The sequence below is a fragment of the Rattus norvegicus genome, chromosome 10 (genome assembly GCF_036323735.1).
Source record: "Rattus norvegicus strain BN/NHsdMcwi chromosome 10, GRCr8, whole genome shotgun sequence".
NCBI lineage: Eukaryota > Metazoa > Chordata > Mammalia > Rodentia > Muridae > Rattus > Rattus norvegicus.
The window spans coordinates 88,685,546-88,703,149 of NC_086028.1; the positions used below are offsets into that span (position 1 = coordinate 88,685,546).

Genomic DNA, 17,604 nt, shown 5'->3' on the forward strand with positions numbered 1-17,604 from the left:
AGGTGCTCAGCCATAGTGCTGGACCCGAAACCTCTGAACCATCAGGCCAGACAAACCTTTCCTCAAGTTCATTGTCTTAGGCCTGTGTCGTCGTAACAGGATGCCCCGACTACACAGTCCCAATGCCTCGACCCCTGATGAGCAAACTGATTTGTCACCAAGGGCCTGAGGGATGCTGTTACCCAGGGAGGCCTCTCCCAGGGTCTGCTGACACGCTGCTTTCACCACAAAGCCCTCTCGTATGTATGGGAGGTGACGATTGGGCTTGAGGGAGGTTAGTTACCTCAGTAAGCAGGACCCCCTCGTTGTCCTCAGTTTCAGGGCTGAACCTCTGCAGCTTGGAGCTCCCTGATGACCATGTCTTAGCCAGGCTAGCCAGGCTGTGGGCCTGGCCTGAGCTCACACTTCCTTGTAGCGCGTGCACCAGGTATTCCTCGGCAGGGACCTTTTCTAGGGCCTCTCGGGACAGGCAGCTGGACTCCAGATGTGGGCCAGGCAGGGGCTTCTGACTGTCTCTGTAGGCCGGTTTGCTTAGGTGTGGTGGGCCAGGCAGAGGCCGCTGGCCACTTACAGCGGCTAGTTTGTCCAGGAAGGCCGGGTTCAGTGTATAGGGTCTCCAGGGCTCCAGGGGGTAGAATGGGAAAGGATGGGGCATTCTGCTGAAGGGGAACGGGTGAGTGGGGTGGGGCAGGGGGCCTGTGGCCTGCGGGTGGTGGAGTTTCCACACGTGGTTTAGACATTGCAGGGGGCTGATCAGTTTGTGGAGTTCTGGTCGAGGCAGCACTGGTCGCAGGCCTTCATCTTGTTTCTTAAAGCACAGGTGGCCAAGGCCTGGTCCCTTCAGAGGCTTGGTGAACTGGGAGACATTTCTGGCATAGAGGTTGCCTAGTGGAGACTCATCTTCCTGCAGGAAAAACACAGGCGTTACAAGTCCCAGTCAAACGCCCATGAGCTGGGACCAGGGCACGCGCAGAGGGTCTCACCTGCACTGGGATGGTACAGCTCTCTTGCTCAGGGGTTCTGGGCAGGGGCTTGGCCAAGGCCACTCCTGCCTGGGCCAGTGACTTCGACCTCCTCTTCCTACGTTTTTTTCGGGCTTTGCTGTGACGCTTCCCCTTCCGGCACACTCGGGCCATTTTGCCTTCAGTTGCATGGGCCACATTGTTGGGGATTTGATCAAGACTCTCAGACTGGCTGTCAAGAAAGGGGCACAGCCACATTCTGAGTGCAAGGGAGTGAGAAGACAGACTCTGAGTGCAAAGCTAGCTCTGTCATTGCAGTCACGCGTGATTAATGACAGGGGACGCGTGTGAGAAGCGCGGTGTCGGGTGAGTATGCCGAGCATCATGGAGTATACCAGCACGAACTCGGACAGCTGTATACCACAAGGGGATGTGAGCCTATGGGACTGCTGCTGTGTATGTGGCCCACTGTTGACCAAAGCCCCATTCTGTGGTACCTCTGTACTTGGATGGTGTGGGTAAGTTCCCAACCCCCAAGGAATACCAAGTTTTCTCATTTATGAAAGTATTTTCCACCACATGGGGGTGGTGGTGAGGCTTAAACTAGAACAGCTCATAAGCCTCAGTGCCTGGCCCCTCAGCAGGTTGTCCTACAAACTGCTTGTTGCCATGGGCTGGGGCAGAACTTCAGTTCTTCTCCAGGGCGCCAGCTCTCTTGCTGCTCCTTGGGTGAAATGACCCAGAGGGGGCCACTCTTGGGGCCGGCATCTTAGCTCTGAGAGGTCAGAGTTTCTATTATCTCTACCTCAGCTCTTGAAGTTATCTAGTTGCCATGGGAACAGGAGATGCTGCCAAATGGACTCCCTTTCTGGCTGGTGTAGCCACCAAGGATCTGCCAGGCTCACACTCATGTCGGGTACTAAAGGAACTGGCTTCAGGCAAGGGTTTGAAAGAGCTGTTGTGAAACAGCCATGGGCTCTGACCACAGCCTCAGCTGCAGCCCTTCCTGGGATGCTGGGAGCTTGCAAACTTCTCTCAAGCAGCCAAAGGAAGCGTTTATTAGAAAACCCATTCTCTGGGCCAAAAGGTGTCTGCGGCTACATAAGGGATTGCCTAGACGCTAAGGAGGACAGAAGCCTCCCTCCCTGATCCTGGGGGGCGGGGGGTTCCCCTATAGGATGGTGAAAGTAGCCCTTCTGGACTGTGCACATGACTGTATACCAGTTCAAAGTCACGGCTGTTCTCGGAACCTCCCTGCTGAGGGGAAAGCAGGGGTATCTCAAGGACTCGGGGTAGAGTAAAAATAAAATGTCAGGTTGACGGACGGAGCCAGGGGCAGCTTCTGAAACGCTGACTTGGCTGAGAGCGGCTGGGCCGGGAAGCTGGGTGGTTGCCAGGAGCAGAGCCCAGGTGCTGAAGCGGGGAGCCAGAGCCCTGATGGGCGTGGCCTGGGCAGGCAGCAGGCTGGTGGGCGTGGCGTTGGGTCCCGCCTGCCCAGCTCCAGTTGGCTCTCTTACCTGTACTGCTGTGACCCCGCGATGAAAATGCGCTCTGAGAAGGTGGGGCTGAACTCTTGGCTATTCTCACCTGAGAATCAGGGAAAAGGGTCAGATTAGCGGGGATGGGGATGAGAACAAAGACAAAGTCAGCATTTAGGGGAGAGCCTTTTACAGACAGGCCTCAGTGGTCACTTTCTTTCTCTGCCATACTCCTCTGTCTGATGGCTCGCCTCCAGTCCACCATCTTCTCTCTCAATGGGGGCTACCCTGTACCCCGGTTTACCGGTGAAGAGAGGATTGTCTGTAAAGCGGGGATCATGTGGAGCCTGCCTGTCTCACTCACAGTGAAGCTTCCTTGAACATTCCGCACCCCACAGGGCAGTTAGCTTGACAAACAAGCTGGCATGTATTTCTGTTTACACGTATGTGTCTATATGTACATTCATTTCATTTTAGCTCATTTGCAGGGTTGTTTTCTTGTTTCTTCTCAGAAACCAAGAGAGAGGCCTCAGGAGGCAAAGCAGAGGATGCATATATACGGAAAGAAATGCCAGGTTCTCTGGGTTCTAGCCCAAGGTCTGGACTGGAGGATGGTGCTGACGGAGGGGAAAGGGCTCTGGTGCTACTGAGGTCCCCTGGGACTTCTTGTTTCCCAGGCAGCCACCAATATCTATCATTTGGAGGCAACAGGAGTAAAGTGGAGAAAGCCAGACTTGGCCTCCTGCTGAGGCTAGCAGTTCGGAGACCAAGACCTGCAAAGCAGAGGGTCTAGGAAACTTGGCCTCTCCTGTCTGGGTCTCTCCACATGCTCCCATTAAGTACCTCAGCAGAAGGTTAAGGGCCAGCTTGATTTTCCTGTAGAGTCCTTAAGCAATCTTGACTCTTGGCTGCCCCTGTTTGGGTCACGGTGACACAGTCTCTATTTGCTATATCCCCATGATCCACCCTAGTGTGTGTACAACTCCCACTTACACATTCTGGCCTAGATGCTCAGTTGTGTCTGGAGAGATGCTTCTAGAGCAGTCGCTCTGACCTTGCTCTCCCATGGGGACTCCAAGGCTGGCCTCTTGTGCCCAGCCACCCATCTGCAAGCCCACTCACTTGCCACTGAACCCACAGTACCCTGGGTCCTTACATTCAGCCTGGGCGATGATGGAGATGGCGGGGGGCCCGCCCTCGGAACCTTCCTTGGCTGTGCCTTTGGTGATCACATCGTTGAGGATCTCCCACTTCCCACAGAACACAGGGCTCTTCTCCACCGCCTCGAGCTGGAAGATGCAGCTCTGCTTCTTCCCTGGTGACTGTGTCTTCTCCTTGGCTTTGGCGAACTCCTTCTGCTGCCCGACTGCCGACCCAGGAGTGCCTGGGCAGGCCACTTCCATCACGGCCATCTCCTAGGCTTGTGCTCACCTTGACAGGGCCAAACACAGATTTGGTCATTCAAATCCTAGACCCTGTGTGGTCAGCCACAGGTTGAACATGCTTGGAGGGGAAGCATGCATGCGTGTGGGTATGTGTTTGTATGGGGGTCACATGAGAGGTTCTTGGTTCTTTATGGCAAGGATACTCATCCTCTAGACACCCTGAGTTACAGGTAAGGACACCAACCTTGAACTATTTACAAGCATTCCACTTGTGGGAGCACTGGTCTACTGGCGCTGTAGTATAAATAGACTCTTCTGGGGGCTGGAGAGATGGCTCAGTGGTTTAAAACACTGCTACTTTCCCAGAGGACCCAGGTTCAATTCCCAGCACCCACATGGTGGCTCACAACTGTCTATAATTCATTTCCAGGGGATCTGACACCCTTACACATACATATAAGGAGGCAAAACCAGTGCATGTAAAATAAAATAAATCATTTAAAAATGGATTCATCTGCTGGACCTTCAGAGAGATGGGAGTCATTTTCTTCAGTGGTGTAGCCACTGGTAAACTGCCTGTGCTCTAGTAAATAACCCCACACCACACTCATGCAAGTGACCCTAGTTAAACTCAATGTAATACAAGCACTCATACATGCACACACATGTGCATACACACTGACAGGCACATAAGAAGGGGAATGGGAGGGAGATAAGAGGAAACAGATGGTTCAGTAGTTAGAGCACTGGCTGCTTATGCAGAAAACATGGATTTGGTTCCTTGTACCCACATGGCAGCTCACAATATAACTCAAGTTCCAGGGATCCAATGCCCTTGTCTGGTCTGGCCTCCATGGACACTGCATATGTGTTGTATATCATACATAAAGGTAAACCTTTAGGTACACATTTTAAATTATTTTAAATGATGTTAAACTGTTATATGTTTTGGCTTTTTGATACAGGTATATATATTCCTGGCTGTCTTGGATCTCAGTCTGTAGACCAGGCTACCCTGAACACAAAGATCTGCCTATTTCTGCTTCCTGAGTGCTGGGATCAGAGGTGTGTGTTACGATCACCTGGCCTAAAAGTAAATAACTTAAAAAAAGAAGGTAATGGAGTGAATATTACAAAAATACATTATACATCTTTGATGATGGACAAAATCATCAAAGAGCAAAAAACAATATGTTTTAAAGAAGAGTCAGTCTTTCCTCCCCTGCAGACAGCAGCAACATGGAACTGGACTTTTCTCGTCCTACAGTGGCTAAAACTCTTCCTGTTGTGTGGAAAACTTCATTTCCCCTGGACAGGGAGGTAAATCTCATTCTCCAAAACCGTCCCCTCACAGACCCCAAGGACACCTTGCCTTCACAGAGAGCACATCTATTCTGTCCATGGTGGCTTTTCTCCAATGGAGAAAAGCAAGGTTTGGTTTTGTTCTTAGCAGGAATAAATATATGCACAGTTATATCACGATGCGGATGCATTCTGCAAATGTATTGCCAGAAGAGTTTAGCATTGTGCGAGTGTCACAGAATGCATTATGACATCACTGGGGAAAGGAAAGTCTTAGGGGGCCAGTGGTACATGCAGTCCATTGTTGGTGGAAACACTGTCATGAAATGCGTGGCTTTATATGAATATGTGTGTGCAGAAATGTCACAAAGCCTACTATTCAGCCTAAAAATGGGCTGAACACTTGGCTCCTTTCCCATGATGCAACAGTCTGTGGCTCTCTGGAAGGTTCTGAAAAAATGGCTTCCTCCTCAGATTTCCGAAACTCATTTGCTGCAAAAATCTAGGATTTCTTTCAGGCAATGATAGGAGGAGTGTCTATACTGGAGACCTTAATACCAACCAGTATTCTGCATGAAACCCCACCTTTCTCTGGGTTCCACATGGACCATGCTGAGCCTTCCCACGCACACAGCACAGCCATACGCGGCTGGAGAGCATGTCCACAGCAGAGACGTTAGCATCATTACAAAAAGAACAGGGCTAATCCCGCCTTCCAACATTGGAAGACTTTTTTTTTTCTTCCAGAACCAGTTTCTCTCTGTAGCTCTGGCTGTTCTGGAGCTCACTATGTAGACCAGGCTAGCCTCAAACTCAGAGATCAGCTTCCTTCTGCCTCCTGAGTGCTGGCATTAGAAGCATGTGTCACCATGCCTAGCTAGCATTGGGATTCTTCCTTCCTTCCTTCCTTCCTTCCTTCCTTCCTTCCTTCCTTCCTTCCTTCCTATCTTCCTTCCTTCCTTCTTTCATTTATTTCTGTTTTTATTTTTGGATACATGGTTTCTCTGTGTAGCTTTGGCTTCCTGAAGCTCACTATGTAGATCAGGCTGGCCTTGAACTAAGAGATCTGCTTGCCTCCCAAGTGCTGGGACTAAAAGTGTTCGTTGCCACCTCTGGTCTATGGAACACTTTTTTTTTTTTTTCGGAGCTGGGGACCGAACCCAGGGCCTTGCACTTGCTAGGCAAGCGCTCTACCACTGAGCTAAATCCCCAACCCGTATGGAACACTTTTTTTTTTTTTTGGTTCTTTTTTTTCCGGAGCTGAGGACCGAACCCAGGGCCTTGCGCTTCCTAGGTAAGCGCTCTACCACTGAGCTAAATCCCCAGCCCCTGGAACACTTTTTAAAGACAGAATTGTTTCTGGTCTTGTGCGATGCTGGGGATTGAGCCCAGGACCTCTAGCATATTAGATGCGTGCTGTACCACTGAATTACCCCCTTGGCCCCAACAAGACTTAAACATATGTTAATCAGTGTTCTGCCAGCATGTATTTTTGTTCATCACGTGTGTGCCTGGTACCCTCAGAGGTCAGAAGAAATGTCTGAGTCCTTGGAGTTGGATTTACAGACAGTTGTGAAGCCACTGCATGGCGTGGTTTCTCTAGGGAATGACACTAAGCCATCACACTGGCCCAAAGACTGGGATTACTGAAGAGCAGGGTATGACAGAGCCTGAGACCGTGCCACCTGCAGACAGGTCTTTAAGAATTGCTCTGGGTGGCGGGTTCATCTCTTACAGATGCTGACTTCCCTGCTGTACGCCATTACACTCAGCTCATACTTAGTGGCTCTTGGGGCAGAAATGCAGACCAGATGAAGCCAACCTTCTATGGTCCCTGGCCTTCTGCCCAGCCATGCCTGGAAGTTAAAGAGATGATGGGAGCTGAGGCTAGAATAGACGGTCTGTCACTTGGCCACTCTAAGAAGTCTATGGGGGGGGGGGGGTTCTTACTTCCAAATAGGCAAAAACCTCCAGGTAGGCTATTATAATTTTTCTTTTTCATCTCTTTACACTCCTCCCTGAATCCCACAACCTGCTGAAAGCTGAATTAAAGCCTACAAGAAAACTGACTTTTCTTAGCTTTTTTTTTTTAAAAAAACCAGGGAAAGCGAAATCACAAATCAACCAGAAAATCCCCCAAATGTAACAGAAGTAGGTGTACGCTTAAAGGGACCTCAGGGCCACTTCAATCTCCTCACTTTCTTGTGAAAAGCCTGAATCCTACCCAAGTGGTTCCCTGCTCAAAGTCACTCGGCTTATGTGTGGCAGAGCAGAGGCAGGTAGCAGACTCAGGCTCTTCAGGCCGGATGCACACCCAAGTTTCCCGGGCCCCAGGTGAACGTGAAAGGACACTCGTGTTCTCTGTGGTGGGAGGGCTCCTAAGAGCAGAGGGGGACCCTGTGCATGGCTGCATCTTAGTACAGAGAACAGCAAGGCAAACTCAAGACCACTCCTGTTGGTCAAACATGGGCTAAACAAGGGCACTGAACAACCAAAGACACTTCTAGACCTTCAGACAGCGTGATCGAGTACCAGAGAGGAAGACCTGAGCTGGTGATGAGGAAGATGGGTGGAGGTAGCCTGCCCCTGCCTAATGTTTAAAAGTTCACCCTGGGCTACAGCTTTGTTAGGAGGCTGTGGGGACCCTCTGGCAGCCCAGGACCTTCCTTTCATCCAGGTGGCTAGGCAGGCAGCAGGCCAGGGGCTGTCTCTCTCACCCCCAAGCACACACGACAAACACAAGCTGCGCTCTCTGGGGAGAATGTGAGGTTGAAGCCTCCTGTGTACTCCACAGTGACTCATCCCCAGCCCCACAGCTAGAACAAGGAGGAGGACCTACTGAGAAGCTGGCCCAGGAGATGGCAACTGGACCCAAGAATGGCTGACTCTCTCTCTCTCCCCGAGGCAGACAGTTCCAGCATGCAGCAGCAAAGCTCCTTCTGCAGTTGACTTTCCTGTGCCACATAATCATGACTCAGCCCCTCTCTCACAGCTTCCAGGTTCACTGGCCTGATAGCAGCTCTCCCACAAACATAGACCGGCTTGCTTCCCCTCTCCCTCTCTACTCCTATGTGCGTCTGACCCATAAAACTCAGTTCAGCACCAGTTCCAGGACTGGTAGCTAGGTGTTCTTCCTAGCACCCTGGGCTTTGGGTGCTGGCCCATCCCCATCTCCCAAGTCTTAAACTTGTCCTCTCTCTCTCTCCTGCAGTGTGTGGGGAGTTTCATACAAAATGAGGTCAGGACTCAATCCAACCCCCTCCTCAGCTCCACCTCAGCCTCCAGTGCAAGCAGCTGCCTGCTGTCTTCATTGTATGGAAGCCAAGGATGACAGCACCGGCAAGAGCCACACCTAGAGCCCACACAAAGAAAAGTCAGGGGTTCACTCAGCACCCTTTCGGGCTTGATGTGTACACCTAACCTGACACCCTCTTGCTGTGCCTGATAAGTCTGCAGGAGTCTAGGGGCAGAAGTGACTGGGTGCTACTAGATCAACCATAAGCTTTGCCTGTAAGAGTAGTTCTTGGGGGTTGGGGATTTAGCTCAGTGGTAGAGCGCTTGCCTAGCAAGTGCAAGGCTCTGGGTTCGGTTCCCAGCTCCGGAAAAAAAAAGAGAGTAGTTCTTGGAGCATACATGGGCTGGTCCAAGGCTCCTGGTACATACGTAGCAGAGGGCTGCCTTGTCTGGCCTTAGCGGGAGAGGATGCACCTAATCCTGCACCACAGTTGGGGGATATGGGGGGCACTGCCCTCTTAGAGGTGAATGGGGGGGGACTCTGTGAGGGAGACTGGGAGGGGGCAGCATTCCGGATGAAAATAATTGGGGTTGGGGATTTAGCTCAGTGGTAGAGCGCTTGCCTAGGAAACGCAAGGCCCTGGGTTCGGTCCCCAGCTCCGAAAAAAAGAACCAAAAAAAAAAAAAAAAGAAAAGAAAATAATTGTGTGTGTGTGTGTGTGTGTGTGTGTGTGTGTGTGTGTGTGTATACTCGTGCACACGCATGCGCATGGATTTTGTTTTTTAAATGAGCAATTCTTGGTTTGGCATCAAGGAGGTCTGGAGCCAGAGGAGCAAGACACACTTTGGGTTTTTCCAGGGAAAGGGTCTTGGTGCTCACCGGGTGCCCAAGCATATACCATGGCATAGGAGGTTGCCCCAGTGTGCCAGGGCACGGGCAGGGCTCCATGCTTGCTTCTGCCTTTGCATTCCCCTCACAGCGAGCTTTCTCATGCAGGAGTTTGCAACCTGAGTGAGAGTTATAGCCCCAGATGACTTCTTAAAATGCACTCCTGCTAGATCCACTGAAGAGCAACTGGGCTGCAGGCCAAGAATCTGCTTTTCTTTTAGTGCGGGGGACTGAAACCAGGGCTTCACATGGGCCAGGCAAGCACTCAATCTCTGAGGCACGTTACATTCCCAGACCTTTTCAGGAAAACATGTTTTGGGGGGCTGCCAAGCCTGAGACTTGAGTTTGATCCCTGGAACCCACTGAGTAGAGAACCAATTGTCACAAGTAACCCTCTGACCTCAACAGCTGCACCATGTTGTGTGTGTGCCACACTGTGTGAAATGAAATCATTTTACTTTAAGATATGGACTCGGAAGTCCTGCTTCCTGCACGCCCCCCCACCCCCAGCAGTTGCCATGCGCCATCCAAGTCTGAATACAAATCTGAACCTTTAAAAAAGTAATGCACTAGCGCAAGGCCCTGGGTTCGGTCCCCAGCTCCGAAAAAAAGAACCAAAAAAAAAAAAAAAAAAAGTAATGCACTAATTTTACCTACACTCACATGGCGGGGGGTGGGTGGGTTGGTGCTGTGGTCAGAAGAGGCGGTGGGATCTCCTGGTGCTGGAGTCTCAGGACAGTTGAGAGCCACCTCACATGGGAGCAGAGAACCAAACTCAGGTCCTCTGAGAGACCAGTGAGTGTCCTCAACAGCTGAGCTGGCTCTCCTGTCCCAGGATCTGTCCTTCCATTTTTACTTCTTATGTATGGGTGCTTTGCCTCCATGTATGTCTGAGCACCATGTCTGGTGCCTCTGGAGGCCCGAGGAGGGCATCCAATTCCCTGGAACTAGAGTTACAGATGGTTGTGAACAGCCATCTGCAACTGGGTATCAAATCTGCGTTCTCCAGAAGAGCAGCCTGTGCTCTTTGGTCGTGAAACCATCTCTAAGCTCCTAGAATCTGTATTCGGACATTCTGGCTTTTGGGGCCAGGTCTGCCATTTGAGCCCTCTCTCTATGAATAGCAACTGCCAGTCCCCATTTACATTGTTTACATTTAACTTCAATGAAATAAGATGTAGATTCAGTTCCCGTGGTACACTCTGGAGAGCTCAGATGAAAAGCACATCTATCTCCAGGGTTCTGGGACAGAAATAAGATTTAGGCTAAATGAGTCTTTGATTCGTTAAAACGAACCACAGTAACATTTTAAATGTCGGCCTGTAGAGAAAATAACCTTTCTAAAATATATCCTATTTCACTTCCCTCTTTTCATAAGTATACTTACCCTGAGAACACCACCAGGCTGGGAACCAGAAGCTATGGCTTCTAGCTATATTTAAAAAAAAAAAAGGAGTAGGGCCATTTCTTTTGTCAAATGAAATCATACTCATCACCCAATGAAAGCTAGGAGCATGCAATCTCATGTAACTCCTATTGGAAACAGCTGCCCCGGGTAACGGAGGTGGACAAGAGGCTCACGCACTCTGGCCTTCTTAAATCAGGACCACTGCAGACACCCCAGGTCGCCATGAAAAGAGTTAGGAGACCGATGGTCTCTGAGGTTCCTCCTAGTTCCTAGAACACGGCAGGTCAGGATTAATTGAGGGCTGGATGACTCCAAGTCAGAACAATGGTGGCTAGTATTTACTAAGCACCTAGCACTATTTAAGTTTCTTTTCAGTTGGGAAAAATAAGAAGTTCTCAGCATGCCTAAAAGGTTACACAGCTAGAGGTGTAGTGAGCTTGGCCCTGCCTCTGGAGCCTTGTGTTTTCTCTGACTTCTCTCTGGAAGTCAGAGTCCCGACTCTGTCAGCAATCTTCTGAGTAGAGGGAGGTGGAGAACACCCTGCCAGAACTAGTCTGGCCGACAAAGGACACCAAATCCATGTTCACCCCTTTGCACTTTACCAGGCTGGAGTTACTAGGCCCTCTGTGCTTCATGTAAACAAGGTGTCCACAGCCTCACCTAAGGCATTCCATATTCCCTTCACCTTCCTCAAAAGGAAAATCAAAACCTCTTTCAGGTCATCTCGAAAATGTCCACCAAAGGGCCAGAGCAAGGCCCTCTCAAACGATTTCATCTGGAAATAAGATCTCATCCTTCTCTGAATGCCCAGAAGGATAAATAGCAGAAGCAGAGTGCCTCGACTTCCTTAATAAGACACTGGTGGAAACCAATGTCGTCCTGACACTTCCTCTTTTCTGCCTACGGCTGGCCTAAGCTTCAGCCTAACAGAAAGGAGGGACAGTAAAGCCAGGGAGAGCCTAAGGCCAGCGCCGGCAAAAGCAAGCTGCCCTTGCAAATGGCTCTTCAGTCAGTTGTGCCCCACACCTGCCCTGCCCTGGCACCCAGTCAGCCAGAATGGTCCCTTTACTCAGTGGAGTTGGGTGGCCCTGGGCAAGCCCGATTCTCCTCCTTTACTCACCCTGCTCCTGTCTCTTCTTCATGGACCACTTATCCAGATCTTCCCTACCCTTTCCTCCTCAGGGGAAGCCATTTACATTGGCCTCCTGCATTCATTCAGTGACTATCCACTCAGCATAAGGGGAATACAGTAGTTGATACTGTTGACCTGTCTGTGCATGGGCACGGTGCTAGGCGCTTTTTCTGAATTGTCGATGCACCTGACAGTTACTGTCCCATTTGATAGATGAAGAAACAAAGGCTGAGAGAAAAGTCAGCTGCTGGAGCGAGCAAGGGTCAATGGAGACAACTAGAGAACTGGATGTGTGCTTAGGACTCAAACAATGACACTCTTGGCCGGTTCCCCTGACACTCAAGGATCAGCAGATCTTGTGGAATGTAGGAACTGCGTGGTGTTAACTAACTACAAGACTGGTGCTATTTCTGTTAGTATTTGGTAGTATTTCTCGGCCCTTGGAGGCAGGAAGCCCAAGAGTTAAGAATAGAGTAGGGGGGTCCCCGGTCTGTCAATAAGTGCTGAGTCATCAAGACTTCTGATCCAGTAGCACCGCCACATGCAGTGTTATGGCTTTTATGTTATGAAGTTGATGAGCTTTAATAGGCCCCTTCATTTTCCTTTTAAGCATTTTTTTAAATATTTTATTTATTTATTATATATATGAATGAGTACACTGTAGCTGTCTTCAGACACACCAGAAGAGGGCATCAGATCTCATTACAGATGGTTGTGAGCCACCATGTGGTTGCTGGGATTTGAACTCAGGACCTCTGGAAGAGCAGTCGGTGCCCTTAACCACTGAGCCATCTCTCCAGCCCCCTCATTTTCCTTTTAAAGATGCTTAAAAATCTCTACACAACATTATACAAGATTGTCAGGTAATATATACAATCTTTACTAAAAGAACCATGGAAGGATATGCTTTGGAAAGGAGAAAAATTAAACAAAAAAAAGGGAGGGCGTGAAATGTAGGAAATAATAGTAGGAATTGTTGTAATACGTTGGTCAATTTAATTAACAATTGACTATAAAAAATATCAGCCCAAGGAGCTGGAGAGGTGGCTCAGGGGTTCAGAGTACTGGCTGCTCTTCCAGAGGTGCTGGGTTCAGTTCCCAGCACCCACACAGTGCCTCACAAGCATCTGTGACTTCAGTTCCAAGGGCTGTGGTGTTCTAGTCTCATCTCTGAAGGCTCTAAGAACATACATAGTACACAGACAGACACAGGCAAAACACCCAAACACATAAAAGAACTAAATCTAAAGTAGATGAAGAATAAAAACCCTGTCTTTTGGGAGAAATTTACATATGAAAATGTACAAATTCCATTGAAAAATTACAGCTATGCATGTACATTAAAGTTTAAGAAAAACTTCCAGCCAGAGAAATGGCCCAGCAGTTGACAGCACTGACTGCTCTTCCAAAGGTTCTGAGTTCAATTCCCAGTAACCACATGGTGGCTCACAACCATCTGTAATGGGATCTGATGCCCTCTTCTTGTGTGTCCGAAGACAGTGACAGTGTACTCGTATACATTAAATAAATAAATAAATAAATAAATAAATAAATAAATAAATCTATCTTAAGAAGGAGGAAAAGGAGGAGGAGGAAGAGGAAGAGGAGGAAGAGGAGGAAGGAGGAGGAAGAAGAGAAGGAGAAGGAGAAGGAGAAGGAGAAGGAGAAGGAGAAGAAGAAGAAGAAGAAGAAGAAGAAGAAGAAGAAGAAGAAGAAGAAGAAGAAGAAGAAGAAGAAGAAGAAGAAGAAATAATTACTACTTCCATGAGAACAAAGATACCAGCCAGGGTGGTGGTGATGTACGCCTTTAATCCCAGCACTTGGAGGGCAGAGGCAGGCAGATCTCTGAGTTCGAGGCTAGGCTGGTCTACAGAGTGAGTTCCAAGACAGCCAGGACTACACAGAGAAATCGTGACTCGAAAAACCAGAGGGGGCGGGGGGTGGGGGGGTAGGAAGAGGCTACCAGAACTTCCAAACTCAAAGGGTAATAAAGGCAAAAACTCTGGCACTGTAATGGGAAATAAGGGAAAGGAGGAAAAAGAAGACAGGATATTAAAACATAAAATACTAATGCAAGTTAAGGCAGAAGTAAAAAATTAATGTATTAATATAAAGTATTAATATAAATATAAAGTAAAATGTTAATGTATTATTAATTACAATGAATTATACAAACACACATTTTTGAAACAGACAAGCTGTTTACATCTATTCAGCATATGTGGGCACATGTGCGTGCGTGTGCATGTGTGTGCATGGTCTCCAAAATACATACAAAAACACATACACACATATACACATACCAATCCTGAAACAAAACAACCCCCCCAGACCCAAAACCAACCAATCAAAATCCCCAAATGTGTGTTTCTCCTATCAGCAGATACAGGGCTCAGAGCACACACTCAGGGCAGTCACTCAGAGGCCCCAATAAGGAGTCTTGGAGCCAGAGACTGGAGGCACAGGAGGATTCTGGTGAATAAGGTGCCTATTCCTGTCCTATAGAGCCATGAAGGCACTGGGCACACACGGTAAGTCTGCCTTGCCCTGGATGACCTGAGGAAGACAACGCAGTCCTTAGAGGGGCTCGTACTATGACTAGCAGTCAGAAAAGTACGTACAATCTTGGAGACCGCAGGCAGAGACAAGCAGAGGGGATCGGGTGGGACACATGGGGACAGTCAGTGCAGCTGTGGCAGTTAGGAGAGCTCCCTACAGCTGATGCCTGGGCTGCGTCTAAAATGTTGCTCAAGAGAAAGGAGAGGTGAGGGCTTGGGGAGGTGCCAGCTGATAAGACACTTGCATGTGCCTGAAGGAGGCGTGAGCCCAGTCAGCCTAGCCCCGCCAGGGAGCCTCCTGCCTCCAGAGAGAGGCTCAGAAAATAAGGAGGAGCTGCTGAGAGGGCTCAGCAGGTGAAGGAGCTTGCCACTAAGCCAGATGGTAGGAGGAGAATGACTCCAAGTTGCTCTCTGACCTCCACACCCACTCTGTGGCCTCGCCACACCCACACACATGCAAAGTGGATGAGTAAATAAAAATACAATGAAAAAATAAACGTGGGTGACTCCTGAGGAACAATACCAGACCTCAGGCCTCAGGTCTCTACACAGACATGCACATACATCACAAACACCACATGCACGTGCGGGAGCTGGTATTCCAGGTGAGGTGTGGCCCAAGGAGTTGCAAACCAGAGCTGAAGCTCTCTGGTAGGGATCGCAAACTCTCTTAAGTAGCTGGTGGCTGAATGGAAGCTGCAGCTTCAGCACCCTGAGAAGTTGGTCCCCCTGCACCCCAGGCCCAATTCTCAGGAGAGTGAAGATTGGATAAATCTTCATTCCCTCTCATTCTTGGGAACAAGGTTCTGAGGGAGGACTCTGGGGGAAGAGCAGAGAGTAGCTGCTGGACATCTACTGGTGGTACAAGCTACAGGGCTCTGGCAGGCCAGCTAGATTTTTTTCCAAGGGAAATGGGGGGCAGGTGATCATTGGCAAGAACGGGCGGGAGCATGCCAGAAGCTGTACTTGGGCACTCTGGGAGAAGTTGCACTGGAAGGATTGTGAACTGCCTCCTTGGCCAGCTTGAAGCCCGCTCCCTAGAGGGAGATTTCTTTTGTGTACTTCCCATTAATGATATAAAATATGAAGGTTCATTAATCATTAAACTCTTATAGATCAATTATATAAAAAAAGAAATCTCACATGCCCACAACTATTCAGCCTTATGGCCAATTCCACAAAGTCAATGGCTGGGTTAAGAAAGTGTGTAGGATAAAGTTTATGAGCCCTCCAGTCCCCACCACACATCTGGCAGCCCTGGCTGGCCCAGGGCCAGAGGAAACACTGATTGATACTCCCCAGGGTAATCACCCGCATCTATTCCATTAGAGTAGGTCTTAGCCACTTCCATGCCCTCCCTGACCTCGGCCCATCCCCTCTGGGCTGAGCTCATTGTCAAACACCATGTCCTCCAGACAACCTCAGGCTGAAAGAAATCTGTTGGCTCCACAGTGCTTACAGGTCCAGTCCCAAGTCTGTGGTCTACGCTCTCTCTGACCACTGTTTCCCTAAACAAAAGGGCGTGGCTCTGGCTGCTCAGATCTTTCCACAACTTTCTAGCTACTGGACTTTACAGGTCTCCCAGTGGGCTCTCTTCCTGTGTGGCCACCTGGCACTTCCTGCTTATCCTACAGAGACAAAGCTCAGACCTTCCACTTCCAGGAAGTCGCTCTGACAACCCACGGCATCTTAGTTTTTTTCCTCTCCTTACGCTGACCCTCCTTCACGTTTACTTATCTAGTGCGATGAACACGGGCTGAAAACCGGGACAGTAACAAATTATACAAGACCACAGCCATGCTCTAGGCAGACGTCACATGGAATTACAGCCTTGGTATGAAGCAAACAGAAATACAGAAAGAGACATACAACTGAAAGTGCTCAGAGTGTTTCTATAGTAACAAAAACCCAGGAAAAATAATTACGGGGAAATTAGTTATGAAACTATAGCACATTCGTTAAAATGTTTGTAAAACTGTTAATATGAACGAATATTACTGGAGACAATGTCAAAGAAAAGGGATATAGAATTTCACAGAGGCGCAGCAGAGATGTCAGTGGTTAAGAACACAGGCTGCTCCTCCAGAGGATTCAGGTTCAATTCCCACCGCCCATCTGGCAGCTCATGACTGTCTGTAACTCCAATTCTAGAAGCTCCAACATCCTCACATAGACATAAATGCAGGCAAAACACCAATGCACATGGAATAAAAAGAAATTTAAAAAAGAATATGTTATATGTAAGCTCTGACCCTACTTGTCGTGTGTGTGTGTGTGTGTGTGTGTGTGTGTGTGTGTGTGTGTGTGTGCTTTTTAAAACACTTTATGTATATGGGTGTTTTGTCTGCATGTATATCTGCTGCCCTCCTGCATGCCTGGCACTTTTGAACATCAGATGATGTTGGATGCCTGGACTGGCAGTCCAGAGAGTTGCGAATCAGCATGTAGGTGCTGGGAACCTAACCCAGGTCCTCTGTCAAAGTAGCCAGTGTTCTTAACCACCCAACCATTTTTTTTTAGCTCTTTCTATAGTATATCAACATTTATAAAACAGATATGGAGAGTCTGTCTTAAAACAAAAACAAACAAAAAAATCCAGATACTGGCAGATATAACAGAGGTTCTCTTGGCAGACTTATGTTTTAGTATTTTTAAAATATTTTTATAATTTTATAATTTTCTCACATTTTCTTCAACGAGTTAGTCTTCTCAGTTTTTATAGATAATTTCAAGTGGTTAAACACACACAGACACAGACACAGACACAGACACACACAGAGAGAGAGAGAGAGAGAGAGAGAGAGAGAGAGAGAGAGAGAGAGTGTGTTCTACCATAAGAAACTTAAATCCTGCCCACCCTTCCTGCCTTCTTCTGTGGGGATCACCATTACCTAGTCCTCCCATATCCCTCCACAGATGTGCTCTGGTTCTCTGTAGTTTATGACTTTCATAATGAAAACGAGCTATAGCCGAGAAAGGATCCCTCTGTAGGATACAAGAATCGCAGAGGCACGTATTCATGTTTGGGAGTGGGACTTGCTACATTTAGGATGACCCCAAACACGCCCAGATACAAAGATTCGTAAATACCAAAGCGTTGGCTACTCAAGGGACAGAAGGAGGCTGGAGACGGGAGCGCCTCTCTCCTGGTTTTGGTTTTCATTTCACTCTCTTCCATGTTCTCTCTGGGGACTGTGAGTTTGATTAGTAGTGACTCAGGAAGTCAAAGGTGATAGCCATAACACACGCAATGCAC

General features: G+C 48.7%; 1 protein-coding gene across 3 annotated transcripts in view; it reads right to left on the reverse strand.

Annotated features, from left to right (window-relative positions):
• Positions 1–17,604, reverse strand: part of Map3k14 (mitogen-activated protein kinase kinase kinase 14) — a 50,253-nt gene that overhangs the window by 20,129 nt on the left and 12,520 nt on the right. For 2 of the 3 annotated variants that reach the window (NM_001108301.1, XM_039086418.2), the window contains exons 2-5: positions 3,597–3,871; positions 2,480–2,549; positions 984–1,194; positions 284–904 (exon numbers count right to left, since the gene is read on the reverse strand). In NM_001108301.1, coding sequence (NP_001101771.1) covers positions 284–904; positions 984–1,194; positions 2,480–2,549; positions 3,597–3,852 — 1,158 coding nt within the window. In that variant the 5' untranslated portion in view covers positions 3,853–3,871. Of the gene's footprint in view, positions 1–283; positions 905–983; positions 1,195–2,479; positions 2,550–3,596; positions 3,872–17,604 lie in introns of those variants that run through there. The other variant, XM_039086417.2, reaches the window with a different exon arrangement.